Source organism: Syzygium oleosum, unplaced genomic scaffold, assembly GCF_021117445.2.
Source record: "Syzygium oleosum isolate NSW1041296 unplaced genomic scaffold, Sole_v2.1 Sole_v2.07, whole genome shotgun sequence".
In the NCBI taxonomy this organism is placed as follows: domain Eukaryota; kingdom Viridiplantae; phylum Streptophyta; class Magnoliopsida; order Myrtales; family Myrtaceae; genus Syzygium; species Syzygium oleosum.
This window is the reverse complement of record NW_026607491.1, coordinates 10069742-10088643: the sequence shown is the minus strand read 5'-3', so window position 1 is coordinate 10088643 and position 18902 is coordinate 10069742. Positions and strand designations below refer to the sequence as shown.

The window sequence follows — 18902 nt, the reverse complement described above, 5'->3', positions numbered from 1 at the left end:
TTCAGATTGAATGTCGATTTCCTAAATCTCTATTTCTCTCCAATTGACACGCTCATTACTCATTTACCTTCTACTCAATATTTAAAACCATGTTTTAGTTGAGACATTAAATTTGGCAACCTTGACATCATGCCTTACATCATATATTTTAGCTTACGTGAATAAATGCTATTGATGATTTACCCACTTACTTGGCCGAAGAAGAGAGAGTCATTTCCTCTTCATCAAAATATCTTCTTGTGGCAAAATTTTATTGGGCCATTTGCACTCTAGCTATTTTCATAGGGGAAACTTGAAGTTCATCTATTAGAGCATTTGGCAATTTAACCCAATGTCATTATGACTTTAACCTTAGTTACTCCATTTCATTCTCTTCTAATTTTTACAGTGTAGTAGGATCCTTGAGAATACTCAAGATCCAAGGATAAAAAAATTTACTTCATCATCTATCAATCACCAACTTCCTTCTTCCAACCTTCGTTTTAAAAACCCACAAATAGAAACGAAGGTCCCACACTCGAATTGATTAAACTTTTTGTCTCAATCTTTTGAGTATGAACGAGGTAAATCATATAATTTCACTACTTCCTACCAATGGATTTTGTTATTTTTAAAATTTAACATTGTTGATTTTCGGTTTTGTTTATTTTGCTTAAAGTTGATTTAAAGCTCTGAGTCTGAATTCATTTTCAAGGTAAGTGAAAACCCTAAGCAATAATTTGGGTTGATCCACTGGTACTTTTGACTTGGTTGGTTGATTTGTGTGATTTTAGTCTTAGTGAATTTGATGGTAAGTGTTAGTAATTGCAATAGTGGTGTGTCGAGATGTGTTAATTTGATTTGTTTTGATGATGCTTACGTGCCTAAAAGGGTGTTTGATTGGTTTTCTTAAGGTGTAGTAACATGTTGAACTTGGAAGTGTTATTTTTGTAATTTCAGATTTATCCGTGGTTAGTAATATTCACTTATTGATTCTGAGTACATTTACTTACTGAGTCGAAGTACACTTATTTACTTTATGAGTCTGAACTGCTCTCTAAGTTTGAATCGTTTTCTGAATCTGAACTGCTCTCTGAGTCTGAATCGTTTTCCGAGTCTTAACTGCTTTATGCGTCAGAATTGCTCTATGAGTCTGATTTACTTTTTGAATCTGATGACCTTCTATTTAGACTTACCCATTCAATATCATTACTTAATGTTCAGACTCTCCCGTCCAGAATCATCACGTTATGTTCAGACTTACCTGTTGAGTATCAATACTTAATGTTCAGACTCACTAGTCCAAAATCATCACCTTTTGTTCAAACTTACTCGTTGAGTATGAATACTTAATGTTTAGATTCATCTGTTCAAAATCATCATTTACTATTTAGATTCACTTGCCGAGTATACCAGTTGTTGAATTATTGAATGTGTTAGCATGAAAAATGGAAAAGAGATAAACACGTGGGTATCACCATCGATGTATGTAATCATTAAGTAAGCAAGGTAATGATATGAATGAAAATGTGTTGTGAATTGGATGTCGATTGTTGAAATGATTATTGGTTTCATTCTTGATGCAAGGAAAATCATGCGGTATTAATGACGTGTGCATGACATCATATGACCAAACTTGAAGAGTAATGTGAAATGCAATTCTTTCACCTATATAGTGGTGTATGATGATGCCTCGGAGTTGATATGCTCTGCTGTGTAATTGGGATGCCCCATGGTGGAGTCTTGAGAATGCTTTGGAGTTGAGAAGCCCTGCTGTGTGATCTGGATGGCCCAGGAGTGTTCGGGAGGAAAAATAAAAATGAATATAATGCATGTTCATACGTATGCATATATTCACAAGTCATAAATGAGTGGTAACCATGAATTGTAATATATTATGTCATCTGCTTGCATCGAAAAGAGTAAATTTCATGCCACTTTGTTAATGATTTCCATCGGCATATCACAACAAGAAAGATAATGCAATCTTTCGCGCTCTCATTTCACATGGTTATCTTGTTTGACTCAGAACTCACGTTGTTTACTGGGCTTCGGTTCATTCCTTATTTTTCAGACATGTAGGATGGATTGCCCACTGCCTTTGCTTTTTGGAGCTCTCATGCATTACGAGTGTGTTTATGAGAATGTGTTTATACTTGGGTCAGAAGAGATATGTACTAAGTGTACTTCCATCGTATTGGTTGATGTGGAGTTGCTAGAGTGGATTCCCCATCATTTTGTTGCTTGGTACATGAACATTGAGGGTGCGTTGGTTAGACCATTGAGAGGCTTCAATGGCGAAGGCGATGAGTCGACGGGTGAGGTTGTCAACCCGTAGAGGAAAGCTAGACTTTTGTATAGGCAGGCTTTTGGGCGAATAAGAGTAGTGTGGCGATAGGTGACCCTAACCCCTTCCTAGGACTTATATGTTTTGTGGTAATTTTTGGAATGTTGTATTGCGAAAGTAATACTAATGTGAACATAATGAGATTTGTGTATAATATTTAACTCGTGCGACTTCCTATATGTGATGTTGGTCATGTTTTATTTCGCTTTCGCATGCTAATTGGAAAATATAAATCAAACTTGAAAATGACGTGTGTAGCGTGTGACGCACCTGGAGTGTCACACATAACCTTTATTATTAATGCCCTAAGACAGGACCCCATGAGCGATGTATGATATAAATGTGCAAGCCCAAACAAAACGTGGATGCAATTTCTAATAATTAAATCTACCATGTGTGCAAAGAAATCCCATCTTAATGTGCAACAATATTCAAATACTAAACGGTACCGAATTATGCAAACATGAACATTTCTTCTTCTTTGTTTTAATACATGAAATGATGACGTGCAATTTCTACATGCAAAATCCAGATACAATATTTGGCTAAAAACTTTCATGAAAAGCCTTTATTTGCTTTGTGACATGCTGACATCACCACGTGCTGTCTATATGCAATGTAAAAATGAAATTCCATGTGGGAAGCCATCTAACGAAGCTAAGCATTATGCAGATTCATGAAGACTTTAACGTGGACAACAAAAGCTCAAATTGGAAAAAAAAAAAACGAATTTAGACTAGAACAATCATATTTAAGCTTAAGACTGCCCATGAACAGTCACGCCACCTCTTAAAAAAAATGAACTTGGCAAGAGATGAACAAATCATGAACAGTCACATCAATACTACCGTAAGCGTTCTGAGCAGCGACGAACAAATCCCTATCAAAGCCTCGACTCAAACAGCGGCATTGTCACAATGAAACAGCGACAGACTTGGCAACGTCCCCAACTGCGGGAGTGTACCACACGAGCAGCGGCACAACAGTATTGAGCAGCGATGCTGGACCAGAGCAAACAGGGCGTTTACTTCCTCAAGTTCACGGCCACAAATCATCAAATCGACAGTCGCAGCGAGTTATGTTGTCATTGGTGATGGCTGCTCATGAAAGTCTAGCAATTTGGTGTAGCAACTTGGCGATGGCTCGATGAGGCAGTCCAATGAAAAGCGACAAAACAGAGCAGAGATGAAGAAACACATCTAGAATGAGTCGAAACTCTGCTGGTGATTAATCGGAGAGAAATGACCTGGTGGTGAATGTTCTCTTTGTTTCCTCTATCGTCCCTCTCTCATTTGTGTGTGTTTTGGCCTGAGTCTGCTGGTGTCCCTCCAGTCGAGAGCTTCTCTCCTTTTATCCACTGCAAATAGCCCAGCCATCTGCCTTTTCTTTCCTTGCCCGTTTCATACGCCCATGCCCTGTTTCTTCTCTGTTTTCTTTTTCTTTTGTTTTTGTCTTGTTGAGCTCCTCCACCGGATTTCTTCCTTCCTTTTCTTTCGTTCTTCAAGAAAACAATGTTAACGGTGTGGTTGTACTCGTAGATTTGCAGCTTGTCCATCTTTTACGCTTTTGGTCATCCATTGTAAAGAATGTGAATGCAAGACAATGCAATGTCGATTTTTTTAAGGGGTCAAACTCTATCGGTTTTACTGAATTCGATGCCTAATTTTTATGAAATAATGAGAGGTGTTTAGGCGAAAATTTAGGTGTTAACAACCCACCGTCGAAGCCAGAATGATCACTACCGCCATGAATTCTCCATCACACATGCTTGTGGCCGACAAATCCGATTGTAACTTTGGAATTTTTTCTCTTTTAGTGAACTATATGATTTTTTTTCCATGTGAACGGTATGTTTTTGTTTGGTCGAAACGGGAATGGTACGTTAATTGCTACTATTTTGTTTTCTGCCAATGATGCCAGCCCGAACATGTCATGTGTACCTTCACCAATTGGCTCATGTGAAGGTCAATGTCCAATCCAAACAAAAAGAAAAGAAGAAGTTAATACCCATGCGGATAGAGAGAAAGAAAATCCTTAGCCAAAACTTGGTGCGCAAGACATGGATGAGTAACGTGCAATTTGTGCACACAAAAGGGAATGTGAAGGTCAACGGGCTCGTTCTAACAATTTAAAATGACCTAGAGTTTCTGGGTCTTTAAGGTGCGGTCGACCCTGATGTTCAGAAAAAAAAAAAGGTGCGGTCGACCCACCAACTAATTTTCATATTAAACCACAAGTAAACAGAAACTTTAGGTCTATTTAAAACGCCCAAAAGAACTTCCACTTCCCAACATCCGAGGACAGAACCCAATCTGGTACGTTCATCTCTAATATCTCTCTCGATCTGCTCATGGTATTTCTACATTTAACCACACATACTGTGAAGCTGCAATAACACTTGCCCTCCATATAGGATCCCTCCATTCTAACGATTTTGTTTGAACTTTCAGACCTATTTTCTTTGCCAAGCGCGAGAGCGGGATATATAGAGTTCCGGACTGCTCCGATGGAGGCCCTCAACACCGCTGCAAACCATCTTCTGGCGATAGAAAGATCCATCCCCGTCGCAGTCCTACCAGAACGAGACACGCCTGGGGGTTCCATCTTCTTAAGTAGCATTGATAACGCGGCTTTGTCCATCATATCGACCGTTTATACTTTCAATAGGAGCGACGCGAATGTGGCAGGCGTGATTAAGCATGCTCTTTCCAAAGTTTTGGTTTATTACTATCCGCTTGCAGGGAGGTTAGCTAAGACTTCTCAAGGGAAGCTGACCGTCGATTGCGAAAAGAAGTTTGGAGTCCCATTTGTGGAGGCATCCGCCGATTGTCACATCGAAAATCTGGGTGATATGCAAATTATTGATTCGGATATTCTAGGAAAGCTTGTTTACAGAGAGCCTACTGAAAATATGCTGGAAGTTGGACCCCTTTTAACAGCACAGGTAACAATTCCTCTCTCATTGCTGGTAATAATTGACAGGGAAATTACACACAAAAAAAAACTCCAAAATCTATTGTACTTGTGCCAATTCATTCATAAACCTTTTAATTTGGCAAATTTAATCTTAAACCTTTTGATAATTTGCCAATTTAGTCTTAAACCTTTTAATTGTACCAATTGAGTCCTAAATCTTTTAACTATTTGCCAATTTAGTCCTAAACCTTTTGACAATTTGCCAATTTAGTTATTTCGGCATTGACAAGGAAGGATTTTGTAATTTTTTTAAAATTTCCTGAATTTTTTTCCTTTTTTTCTTTTTTTCTTTCCTTTATTCTTCCTTTATCTTTTTTCTATTTTCCTTATTTCCCTCCGCCGGTCGCCAGACTCGATGACGGCCGGCGGAGGTCACCAGCCACCGTCCCAACCCTTGCCGACCACAAGCAAGGTCAACCCTCCCCAAATCTGGCAAGGGCATCGCAACCCTTGCCCTCACTGGCAGCCAGTGACTTTTTCAAGCATCACTAAAGCCCGCGACTAGTGGAGGGAAATAAGGAAACAAGATAAAAGAGAAAGGAAAAAAAATAAGCAAGAAAGGAAAAAAGGAAAAAAAATCCATAAAATTTTAAAAAATTGCAAAACTCTTCCATGTCAACACTGGCCATTTCACCTAGGATGACCGGTGCTAATTGGATAGCCATGTCAGTTATTTCCAACCAAAATTAGCCAGAATGACTAAATTGAAAAATCATCAAAAGGTTTAAAATTAAATTAGCAAAAAGTCAAAAGATTTAAGACACAATTGACGTAATTGAAAAGTTTAAGACTAAATTGGTATAAATGCATTAGGTTTAGGATTTTTTTGGTAATTTTCCTAATAATTGATTGCCCTTTACGTTCTATTTTCTTTGGCTTTCTCGTCCACTATAACAGTGAATTTGTTTTGGTAGCTTTAGTTTCACACAATACTAGATTGTTAAAATATTGTCCTACATCACTTGATAAAGACTTTTTATATCCTCTTTATATACCCTCCACCTAATATCTGCTTTGGGGTGTTTTCTAAAATAGAAAATGTCACATTTTACATGCATCCTTGATGTAGTTTGTGATGGAGTTACTATTTATTTATAATAAATGCGTAACTTTCTCAATGTTGTTGATGAATTTTCATATAGGAAAAGTCAAGTTATTATAAAGTAGAAATTTCTTCATAACTTTGCATGATCGAAAAGTAAATTTGACCTGTCAATTCTTACAATAAGTAACTTATCTCTAATGTGTTTAGCAACCTTTTATGTGGAAAATTTAAGTATTAGCACGTTAGTATAGTAACTGGCATTTTCTTCATAACTTTCCATAATCGAAAAGTAAATTAGACCTGTCACTTTTTACTATAAATAACTTCTCCCTAGTGTTCGACCTAAAAGAAGAAACTTTTCTCTAGTGTGTTTAGCAACCTTTTATGTGGAAAATTTAAGTATCAGCATGTTAGTATAGTAACTAGAAATTTCTTCATAAATTTCCATAATCGAAAAGTAAATTTAACCTGTCAGTTTTTACAATAAGTAATTTCTCTCTAGTATGTTTAGCAACCTTTTATGTGGAAAATTTAAGTATCAGCATGTTAGTATAGTTACTACTATTATCTAGATGTGGTATGAAACTTTTTTTCTGTAGAATAATAACTGCCAAAATACTTGCAATTAAATACAGCTGGTAATAATATTTCTAATTTATCATGATAACTTTCAAGACTTATAACAAGCTTGTAACTATTCCATAAACTTGATACCTTTCCACTGAAAGAGTAACTATCGATTATCGAATTATCGCCATTAAATTACTCCATGGATGTTTTCCCTCCCGTAAGAAATCTCATTAGTCTCACCTTGCTAAGGTCTGTTTAGTAAAAATGATGTGATGTTATTACAAAAACTAGGTGCATTTACTCTGGGTCCATCTCCAACATTGTTGAATTTAGTAACTTTGGGAAAATTACTGAAAAAGTGATAAACCTATTGTACGGATGCTAATTTAGTTCTAAAATTTTCAATTTAGACAATTTAGTTTCAAACATTTTAAAAATTAGCTTATGTAGTTATTCCGGCCAATTTTGGCCGGCAATCATTGACATGGATGCTGACTGTTCTATGTGGCACGGCGGATGACCGGCACTGACGTAGACAATTTTCTTACATTTTTATAATTTTTTTCTTTTTTTTCCTTCTTCCTTTGCCAGTTGCCGGGCCTTGCCTATGGCCAAAGAGGTCCAGCAACTGGCGAAGGAAAAAGGAAAAAAAGAAAGCAAAGAAAAAAATTATAAAAAATTTAGAAAAATTGAAAATATTATGCAAAAAATTATCCACGTCAGCGCCGATTGCTCCACTTAAGACGGCTAGCGTCCACATCAACAATTTCCTGCTTAGAATGACTACATTGGCAAATCCTCATAATGTTTAGGACTAAATTGACCAAATTGACCAAATTGAAAATGTTAAAATCAATTGGCATTCGTACAATAAGCTTATAACTTTTTTGGTAATTATCCCCGTAACATTAGACTCATGAGATTCGACATTTATTTGGATGCAAGGAGCATGCGGTCAATTTATGAAAAAAGGTCATGCAAGAACTTATCCATATAAGTTACATTCTTGCATTTTGTAATGGGATATTAGTAACTCTAGAGACTGTGTGAATAGGTAACAAGGTTTAAATGTGGAGGCTTCACTTTAGGAATCGCAATTCACCACTGCATGGTCGACGGTATCGCCGCAATTAATTTCATGAGCTCGTGGGCTGAGTTAGCACGAGGCAAACCATTATCCCTTGTCCCTTGTCGTGATAGAACCATTTTGAAGTCAAGGGTGCCACCTCAGATCAGCGGTCCTTATGACGACTTTGTTCACGTGAGTGATGTATCGGACCTCACGGCATCATACGAGAGAGAGCAAATTGTATTTAAATCTTTCCACTTTGACTGTGAGAAGCTGGCGACCCTAAAGAAAAGGGCAACGGCCGATGGACAATTAATGAGCAGCTGCTCCAACTTTGTCGCGCTCGCGTCTCTAGTATGGCGGGCTCGAAGCATGGCACTCAAGATGAAACCACACCAACTATCGAAGCTTCTCATAACGGTCGATTTCCGATCGAAGCTAAGAACATCGATGCCTGAAGGATACTTTGGGAATGCCATAATTGCACCTTGCTGTCTCTGCACCGCCGGAGAGTTGATCGATGAGCCGATCTCATCCACTGCAGGAAAAATAAAGAAGGTGGTCGAGAGGGTGACTGAGGACTACGTGCGGTCGTCAATCGACTTCATGGACATGTATCAATTTGATCCTTACTCAGTGAGCTCACTATTGATAAGTTCATGGTTGAGGCTGGATTATGGCTGCATAGACTTCGGATGGGGAGCGCCATGGCAGCTCGGTACCGGCAACCCACCACCAAATCTCTGCTTGTTTATGAGGGAAGGGAGTGCGAATAAGAAGGGTATTGTGGTGGTGTTGGGTTTGCCACTTTCGGCCATGAACACATTCCAAGAGTTGGTTCGAATATAAACATATTACCAGAGATTTGAACACCTTCAAGAGAGCTCCCGTATCATTCCAATAATGCCACTTATTAATTTATGTTTTTTGGACAAGCGCGAAATTTGATACTCAGATGTTCTCTGTTTAATTAAGACAAATTCAATTAACTGTGGTTTGTCTTTGTTTACTCATTTTACTACTATTGCATGCAGCAAGTTCCCATTCTCTCAATACTACTCCTTTCCATTTATACTTGATCTAGGCATAAATTGCTATCCATTCTATTATTCTTTTCATTACCTCTAGTGAGAAAATGTCAAGTAATCAGTCAACCAATTGGAGGTGTTTAAAATTAGTTTCTTTCTCTTTCTTCGTATGAGTCATCCATTCATTCTTCAATAGGCACGCGGTCAGAGTTCTAATAGTCTCCTCCCACCACTTGGGAGTCTTACAGTTTCTTTCGCCACCTAAGGCTCTAGTATGTTCCAAGGGTTGGGCTGTTCACCCATTAAAGCGGTAGGTGAACCGGGTTCGTATTTAAAAAAAATAAAGATATCGGAATCCATTCATAACGATAGGAGTCGACCCTCCTTGGGAATTGAGAAAATTGAGAGCATTTTTTTTCTGGCCCTCTTTGTTGTGTCGATCATAGTTCGACATGAGAAAGTGTTGATTGCAAGATTTACGTTACGTGTCACCAATCAAAAATGGATTTACAACTTATTTAAACTCAACTCATTTCTCGCTCTCACTCATTCTCGTGTTCACTTGCACCATACTCTTACCTCAGTTTGGGTATTAGTTGTCCTAGATTGAGTTAAATATAGAAGTGTTTTAGTAATATGAGTTGGGTCGGGTATGGGTTGGGTGTGGGTTGGGTCGAGTATGGGTCATTAGATTTGTATTATATTGAAATGGGTCAAAACGTATTAAATGGGTCTATTTAGATTGGACCATTTTCAATCTAACCTAAACCCGACCCAACCCAACCCACCCATTTGACAAGGGTAATCAAAACCAACTAAATTACAAAATTACTTTTTTCCTCATAAATGGCTGCTCAAAAATCGTATTTCTGAGTTTGAATCCAACTGCCTAGCCCTGGTTTCTATTTTTCTATTGTTTGGTAAACAAACTTCTGAAAATTGATGCCTTTTCGCCTAATGCAAGGGTCACGAGCCGTAAATGCATTAATCAACTAGACAGAAAATCTCTATGAAGGTCCGCGACATCTAAACAATCGAAAGCTGTTTATACAGAAGACTTTTCAAAATCTTTGAAAAATCACAAAAATTTCTGGGTCTAATTAAGTGGAGTCTCCGCAGGCACTTCAGTTGTGCAACCCAATAATGGGAAGTGATGAACGATATCTTTCTCTCACTGTTCTCTCTCTCAAGCTCTTGAAGGTGTGCAGCCTTTTCCCGATTCATTAAGTTCAAGCTGTTTAGCAGGATCCATTTGGTCGTCTATGATTGTACGATTTTAGCCAAATTACAATCGTCATGCCCATCAGCGATAATGTAATCCTTTATGCGGAAATTCAATATCAAAGAATTTTAGCTCTTCATAATTTATTCACGACAGTAGAGATGAAGACACATACATACCTTTATCCATAACAATAACTTTGAGAAAAAAAAATTGTTGCAGAATTAGGAGAAACGAAGAAATTTGATTTCTCTCCCTTAACTCACTTTTCTTAACTTATTTTATCTGATGGAGAATAGAATACAACTTTCGTTGTCTATGGGTGGAGAGAGGACCAAACTGTTTATATAAGCTAAGCTATCAATAAGTGTTTTCAACAAGTACCTTCCATCAAAGCAAATTATCATATTCTATCTTCATAAAAGTTACAAATGATAACCAATACGTTTTTTTAGCGTTTAAATAATTATTAAACCATTAATAATATCATATGGGCCATTATTATTCTTACATTCTCCCACTTGGTCCACATGACCTTTCTTTCAGGGTTTAATGAAGACCATAATATGTTCAATAACATTGTGATAAAACCTTTCTTAAATTGGCTATCATAATTAAGTAAAGAAAATTAATGCGAGTCATAGCGGTTGTATGTCAGTAATCGACATAGGCCCTTCAATGTACTATGACTATAGTTTTCTACTTAACATGATCCATAAATGAGAAGTATCGTCCAACTATAATGTCTTTATTAGAGATTATTGTGTTAAACCTTCATCTATTTCCATCATGTATACTAAATAGAAAATAGGAAATATCATAAACACGTATATGAGCTCGGAGTGTCAAATAAATAAACTTAATGGAATCATAATACAATATCATTAATGACGTCCAAAAATATCTATCCTTTCAACATGTTTATTAAATATTTTGGGTGGCAGACCTTTTGTTGCAATCTTAGGGTTGGTGCTAATGTGCTCAATTGAGACTCTCTGTTTCTGAATTAACGAGCAAGTAGTTAATTTCCATATTTTTAGCACAATTAAAATACTTGTCGTTCTTATAGAAGATAATTGCTGCAGAGTTATCACAATAAATTTTCAGCAGCCTGGCAAAACTGTCGACAATCACAAGCCCTGAAATAAAGCTTTGCAGCCATAACCCATGAATAGTAGCCTCAAAGCATACCACAAACTTAGCCTCCATACTGGATCCAACAATGATTGATGCTTCGAACTTTTTCATGAAATTGCCTATTTAGAAAAACGAACAAGTAGCCAAACATTGATTTTCTTGTATCGGCACATCCGGCTAAGTCTAAATTTAAATATCTAATCTCCTCAAGATGATCATATCTTTTTATAACTGAGCATATAATTCTTAGTTCCTTGAAGGTATTTGAGAATTTCTGTTGTAACTTTTCAGTGATCCAATCCCCTGGGTTACTTTGATACCTGCCTAACATTCCAACAGCAAATATGATCTCTGGTATGGTGCAAGTTTGAGCATACATTAAGCACCCAACAATAGATGCATAAGGAATATTTCTCATTTGCTCTTGTTCCATTTATTTTTTCGGACATTACATAAGGCTAAATTTGTCCCCTTTCTAAATTGGAACTACTCCTACTGAACATTTATCCATATTGAATCTCTCTAAAATTTTATTAATGTAGGCTTTTTGAGATAACCTTAACAATCTATTATGAAAAATTTCTATTCCTATCACATAAGTTACCTCTCCCATATTTTTAATTTTGAAATTCTTAGAGAGAAATTTCTAGGTTTCATGTAACAAAGTAATATCATTAGTAGTAAGCAAAATGTCATCAACATACTGAACTAGAAAAATAAACTTGCTCCCACTGACCTTTATAAACATACATACATACATATATATACATACATTTATATATACATACATATATATACATCAATCAACAGTATTTTCCTTGAATCTAAAAGAAGTTATGGTATCATTAAACTTAAGATACGGTCGTCGAGCAGCATGATTAAGTCCATATATTGACTTCTTTAATTTAAACACCATGTGTTCATTTCCTTTAAATGAAAAGCCCTCGGGTTGGTTCATATAAACCTTTTCTTCTAAATTTTCATTAAGAAATGCAGTCTTGACATTCATTTGGTGTAATTCTAAATCGTAATGAGTCACTAAAGCCATAATGATTTTAAGTGAATCTTTCTTGGAGATTAGCAAAAAGGTCTCCTTATAATCAATGCCTTCTTTCTAAGTAAAACCTTTAGCAACAAGTCTGGCCTTATACCGTTCGATATTACCTTTTGTATAGCGCTTGATCTTAAAGACCCATTTACGCCTAACCATTTTACATGCTTCAAGTAATTCAACAAGATTCGAGACTTGGTTTTGATTCTGATTCATAGATTCTAACTCTTCTTCCATAGCATTAAATCATTTTGTAGAATCATCACATTCCATAGCCTATGAAAATGAACCTGGATCATTACTAATTTCTAAGTGAATTTTTTACTCTTATAGATAAACCACATAGTCATTAAAAATAGCTAACCTCCTTTCTCTTTGAGATATTCTTAATGCTATTTCTTGTGGCTCAACTACAGTAGGTTTAATATTGACATTTTTATTATGAAGTGGTTGATCATTTATTTGTTGTTCTTGATTAATGTTGGGTTGAACTATGAAAAGCTGAATCTGTGGGGAATTCGAAGAATGACCCTCAACATGAAACCGCACCAACAAACAATGCTCACTTTTCTGGTTGAGTTTAGGTCTAAGCTAGGCCCTTTGATCCCCAATAGTTTCTTTGGAAATGTCGTGGTCTTCCCATGCGGTCTTTGCACCACGGGAGAGTTGATTGATGAGCCGATCTCTTCCACCGCAGAGAGAATAATCGAGGCAATCGAGTGGGTGAACGAGGACTATGCGCGGTCAAGGATCGACTATTTGGAAAGGTATGGATTTAAAGAGATTTCCCTAGGCACACTACTAGTAAGTTCGTGGACGAAGCTGGCTTATGGCAGCACGGACTTTGGATGGGGAGAGCCGAGGCAATTCGGGACTGGTGGCCTGCAGACTAAGTCCTGCCTGTTTTTTAGGGGAGGGAGAGATAATAAGGACGTTGTGGGGGTGTTGGGTATGCCATTTTCAGCCATGAACACCTTCCAAGAGTTGTTCCAAGTTAAAGTTTTTTTTTTTGGTTGGAAAAAAGAAAGTTAAACTTGGAACAACTCTTTCAGGCAAGTTTAAGGTGTTCATGGCTGAGAGGTATTTTATAGAAAAAGAACAAAGCTGACAAATGGTGGAAGTTTAAGTTTTGTTTTTTGGTCGGAAAATATTTTTTTGGTCCGATTGTGAAAGTTTAAGTTCACTAGCCATAAATATACATCTTCAACAGAGCTTGTTCATGGTTCCAATCTATGAATCAGTTTTTGAGTTGGTGTGACAAACGACAAGTTTTCTAAATAAGTTGAATGTGTTCAACAATCGACAATTGTCTTCCCTGTCATCTATGAATCATTTTTTGTAATTTATTCTCAAGTTCCATTTGTTTCGCAAAAAATATGATTTGAAATGTATTTTTCTAAAAATGATTGTTTGTATCGCTTGAAATAATTAATCAATTGAAAATGTTTTCATTATCGACAATAATTTATATTTAAATATTTTTGTGGACAATGCAAATATTTTCTGTTCATTCATTTTTGTAAGTGATACAAGCAATTATTCTTAGGAAAATATTTTACAAATCATTCATTTTTTGCGAAATAAAAGAAGCCTTAATAAATGTTATTACTTACGCTTATAATTGATTATATTGAATGCTATGACCAGTATGAATTTCAACCTCTTGTTTTCATTTTTGTCCTTACATTTGTTCCTTATTGTTGTTTAGGATCAATTTGATTAGACGTGATTTAATTTGTGGAATGTTTCAATTTCCTTTTCTATTCCAAAGAAAAATAATGGAACCACCCATATTTTGGTGTTTTCTTATTGGGGCTAACGTTGGTGTTCTATCAGGCAACTAGGCAAGTGATTTACAGCACAGAAAGAACATTGATGCCTTTCATGGGTCGATCTATATTTGTCGTTTCAAAGACCATTCAATCGCGTGGGTGTCCGAACTGAACTAAAACCCGAACCGATCCTTTCGGGTTTTTTCGGTTCGGGTAATGGGAAAAACAAACTTTTTTTTGCCGGTAAGGATCGGTTCCGTTTATTATGAGAGAGAAAGAGAGATGGGGATTTTGCTATCTTGAAATCAAGAACAGTAGCCTCCGTGGCCCATCGAGCCTATAGAGATTTGCAGGCTTGATGGGCCTCCAGATTTGCAGGCATCTCCTTCACATCGAAGGAGATGACTCCACCAATGACAACAACACGAGGTCTTGCGCAATGGACGGTTGAGAGGTGATGCTACCGTGGGTCGAGTTTTCATGTGTCGTTGGTGGCTGAGAGAAAGGGGGGCTCCGTCGTTGGTGGCGGCGACGGCTGCAAGAGTGGCGTGGCGGAGCTCAATGGTGAGCCAGTTGCCAGAGGTAATGGGGCGACATTCAAGGGGGGTGTCTGGTGGAGGAGTATTTGTGATTTACTGTTGTTGCTATTAGCCTAATAATATTAGGGTATGAAGATTTGGGAAGAAGGAGCCAAGGTATGTTTTATTTTTTCAAAAAAAAAAGGGAAAATTTCAAATAAGTACCTAAAGTGCTCTCCTTTTTCTCAAATAAGAGCTTGAAGTGAACCATGTATCAAATAAAGACCTGAAGTGCCCTCATTTTCTCAAAAAAAGGACTGAAGTGAACCTTTGTCTTAAATTAGGGTCTGAAGTGGCCATCTAAAAACCAACTCAAAAATGAAAAAAGAAGAAGCTAAAGTTTAAAAAAGAAAAAAGAAAAACACAAGGGGGAGGATTGGCAGCAACCCTCTCGCTTGTGGCCACCGCCCCATTGCCAGTGGAGTGGTGGCGATGGCCCGCGGGGTCGCGGCGTCTCAGCGAGCAAAAGGCGAGGGCCACAGGAGAGGGCGGCGACCCTCTCCCAAATCTGGGCGAGGGTCGTTGGCCCTCGCCCAAGTCTGCGGGAGGGCCGCCAGTCGAGGACCGGCAACCCTTGCCTCTAGCCAGCCATCGCCGGCCATCGTCGCCGCCCCACTGGCGATTGGGCAACGGCCATAGGCGGATAGAGCTAGCTGGCTGGCTAGCCCTCTGTTTTTCTTTTTAAAAAAAAGCCTTGTTTTAAAATTTTTAATCTAATTTAACTAAAATTTATATTAAAATTATTTTTGGATGAAAATGCCTTTTGTCGGTTGGAAAATTTAGCTGGCTAGCAAGCCGGCGGGGTGAAACCTTTATTTGAAATTGTTATAGCTACTTCAAGCCCTTATTTGACACAAAATCAATTTCGAGCCTTTATTTAAGAAAATGAAAGCATTTCGAGCATTTATTTGAAATTTTCCCAAAAAAAAAAACCAATAATGGAGGTAATGTTTCTGTGAATGGGGGACGAAGGCAAAACATTTGCAGTGTTTCCACTACCCTGTGGAGGATGAAGTCCCCCACCCACCAATAAAAAAGAAAAAAGAAAAGAGGAGAATCAAAACTTGACCGGAACCGGATTTTCGGTTCAAGTCATATTTGTTCCGAGTCAAAGCAAAAGAAAATCCCTAAGGCTGCATTTGGTTATCCGGGTTTCTAAACAGGATAGGACTGTATAGGATAGGATAAAAAATCATGGGATTTCTTCATATCCTATCCACTGTTTGGTGAATTACGGATTTAAAGTCGGATAGGATAAATTTTTTTTTTTTGCTATTCACGGGTCCGGAGGAGTCGGTGAAGGAAAAAAAGCCGAGAAATTTTTTTGGTGAAAGCGCACAAGGTGTGGGGATGAAGATGACGGCGAGTGGAGCGTAGGGTTTCTAGAAAAATAGGCATTAGAAATCCTATCCAGGTCTATCCCACCCCCTCTAGGATTTTTTTATCCGGTCTATATCTAACCTTATCCTATCCTGGACCACCACCAAACACAAAATAGGATAAAACATATCATGTCCTGACTTTTATCCGATCAACCAAACGCAGCCTAACGATTCTATTTGGGCCAGGTTTTTGGGAAATCCGCCTGTGTGGATTGACATAGAAGGACTGCATGCTACACAACATTCAACGCTTAAAAAATAAAGTCGTTGCTCACGTTTGATGAATGAATTCAATTATTTCTTATCTGATTTTTCACTATTTCTGTACTGTCATGACCTCGTCAATCAATCACTTTCACACCGGAAGCTGTCAATCTTGTAGCCAGTTCTCTTTTTTTTTTTTTGGTCAGAATCTTGTAGCCAGTTCGTCCATCTTTTTATTGGACAATCGGTTCCCCATCAACCAATTGTTTTGGTACACACGTCAACGTCACCCGAATTTTTTTTTAAAATTTTTAGGTCTAAGCCAAAACAAAAATTGGATGCAATATCTGTCACAGCGGAACATGTTACAGATGTACCATCGGACAGGAAAGGAAATGGGAAAGTGAACGTCACCAAAAAAAATTTGGTAATACAGCCAATTGCTTTGTTTTGCAGATAGTACAAGGGGTGCATGACATTATAAATCCATAAACATAATTGAGAAAACGTCATGTGAAGCTAGGTCAATGTTCACACCAACAAAAAATTGCTAATTCTTAAATTTGTTTGGTTTGGTCAACACGTTCCAAATCCGTACTCTTAGGAAAGCTTGTGTAAAGAGATCCTATCCAAAATATAATAGTAGTTGTACCCTTCTAACAGCACTGCCGCACGACCGAAAAAAAAACCGCACTACTGAACATGTTTTGTTTTCTAATAATGATTTGGAAATTTCTATTATTCTTTTCTGTTTGGCTTTCTTCGACAACATTATTTGTTGAATTAGTTCTGCGTAGACTTTGGTTCACATTGGACTAGTTAATGCAATGTTCCCATGTATGCATGCTGGACGTGGTTAGTACCTGAACATACAGAAAGAGTAACTTTCGACCTAGCTATCATTAGTTAGTGACTTATTGGTGTAATTAATGAGTTTCAATTACGAAAAGTAAGTATCGACATAATAGTAATGAAAAATCTCTTCGTCACTCAAAATAAATCAAGTGAATGGAGAAAATTGATTGCATCGTTTCGACAAAATTTGTAAATTAATTGCATAATATGAACATTTATTAGGACCCTTATGCCCCTAGAGTATCGACTCTATGAATGTGTATGAATTTGAGCCTTTGTTGATGGGCACGCTAATGCTAAGTTTGTGGACAGGGCTAGATTATGACTTGACTGACTTTAGATGGGAATAGTCGAGACAGTTTGGCATTGGCGATCTACGGAGAGTAGGTTGTGTTTTTTTGGATTAAACCAACGGAAATTTTGTACATATTCAATTTAGTCCCTAAATTGTATGAAAATATTCAATGTTGTCATCTATTAATTCAAGTTTAGGGACAACATTGAGCATTTCATATAGTTCAGGAACTAAATTGAATATATACCAAAAATCCAGGGACCTCATTTAACAAATTAAAAGTTCATAAACCACATTGCATATTGGACTATAGATCAAAGATCACATTCAGCAAGTTTAAAGTTCATGACTCACATTGCATATTAGACTAAAGTTAATAGACCATTTGAGTCATTTACCCTGAAAAATATTGTTTGGTTATTTCTTTGTTTGGTTTAACATTCAAGCATGTTTAATTATTGATCAAAAGTCATATTATTCCTTTTTATGTTCGTTATTGTAGCTAAGCGTTTACACCGGTTACACCCAAGTAGGATCGACGAGTGAAGAAGCAAGCACGTGAAGAGGACTTGATTTATTTAGATCAATTTTTTCACTTTGTGATTATGTCATTCGATATATTATTTGATTTGAAGTATCGAAATTTGTGAAATAATGAATTTTCAAACTATATATTCCAATTTTCCAATATCAAAATAGAAAAAAAAATACCAAATTCCAACTAGAAAAAACTGAACAACAAATAAACGAAAATAAAAATAAGGGTTACGCTTTTTCCACTTCCTCTTTGACTAGAACACTCCTCAACATAATAATATGAGTATATTGCCTTTTATGGGTCCCACTTTTTAGCATCCCTCTTTTGCCAATATTCTAAGAAAGTGTTAGTTACATTTTTTTGGGTTATGTCCCTTTTCTTTTAGGGTTAATGCCATGAAAAACCCCAAATTGGTATACCTGTGACAATTTTACCCCGAACTAATTTTTTGATCATAAAAAATCCTAAACTGGTACACATGTGACAAATTTACCTCGAACTATTTTTTTGATCACCAAAAACCCCACACTGGTACACTTGTGACAATTTTACCCTGAATTAATTTTGACCACCAAAAACCCTAAATTGGTACACCTATGATAGTTTTACCCCAAACTAACTTTTTGACCACTAAAAATCCCAAACTGGTACATTTGTGACAAATTTACTCTTTGTTAATGTCCGTTAAATTGAATTAATATCACAAAAAATCACAAATTGGTAAACTTGTGATAAATAGAAGGGTAAAACCCTAAACTGGTACACTTGTCAATTATCACATGTCATCAAACTTTAGCAATTTGACGGTAAAATTTAACGGAAACTAACGGATGACAAATTTGTCATGTGTACCA

At 37.0% G+C, this 18902-nt stretch overlaps 1 protein-coding gene across 1 annotated transcript; it reads left to right on the top strand.

The window, feature by feature from the left end:
- Positions 1 to 4702: 4702 nt before the first annotated feature.
- Positions 4703 to 8835, top strand: LOC115693630 (omega-hydroxypalmitate O-feruloyl transferase-like). The gene is made up of 2 exons (XM_030620650.2): positions 4703 to 5270; positions 7972 to 8835. The coding sequence occupies exons 1-2, from the start codon at positions 4833 to 4835 to the stop codon at positions 8833 to 8835; spliced, it is 1302 nt and encodes a 433-aa protein (XP_030476510.1). The 5' UTR covers positions 4703 to 4832.
- Positions 8836 to 18902: the final 10067 nt, after the last annotated feature.

What these genes read in the sequence shown, in the direction of transcription:
- LOC115693630 (XM_030620650.2), top strand. Translation starts at nt 4,833, where the DNA reads ATGGAGGCCCTCAACACCGCTGCAAACCATCTTCTGGCGATAGAAAGA. An exon ending in GACCCCTTTTAACAGCACAG is followed by an intron (nt 5,271 to 7,971) that starts GTAACAATTCCT and finishes CTGTGTGAATAG; the next exon opens with GTAACAAGGTTTAAATGTGG.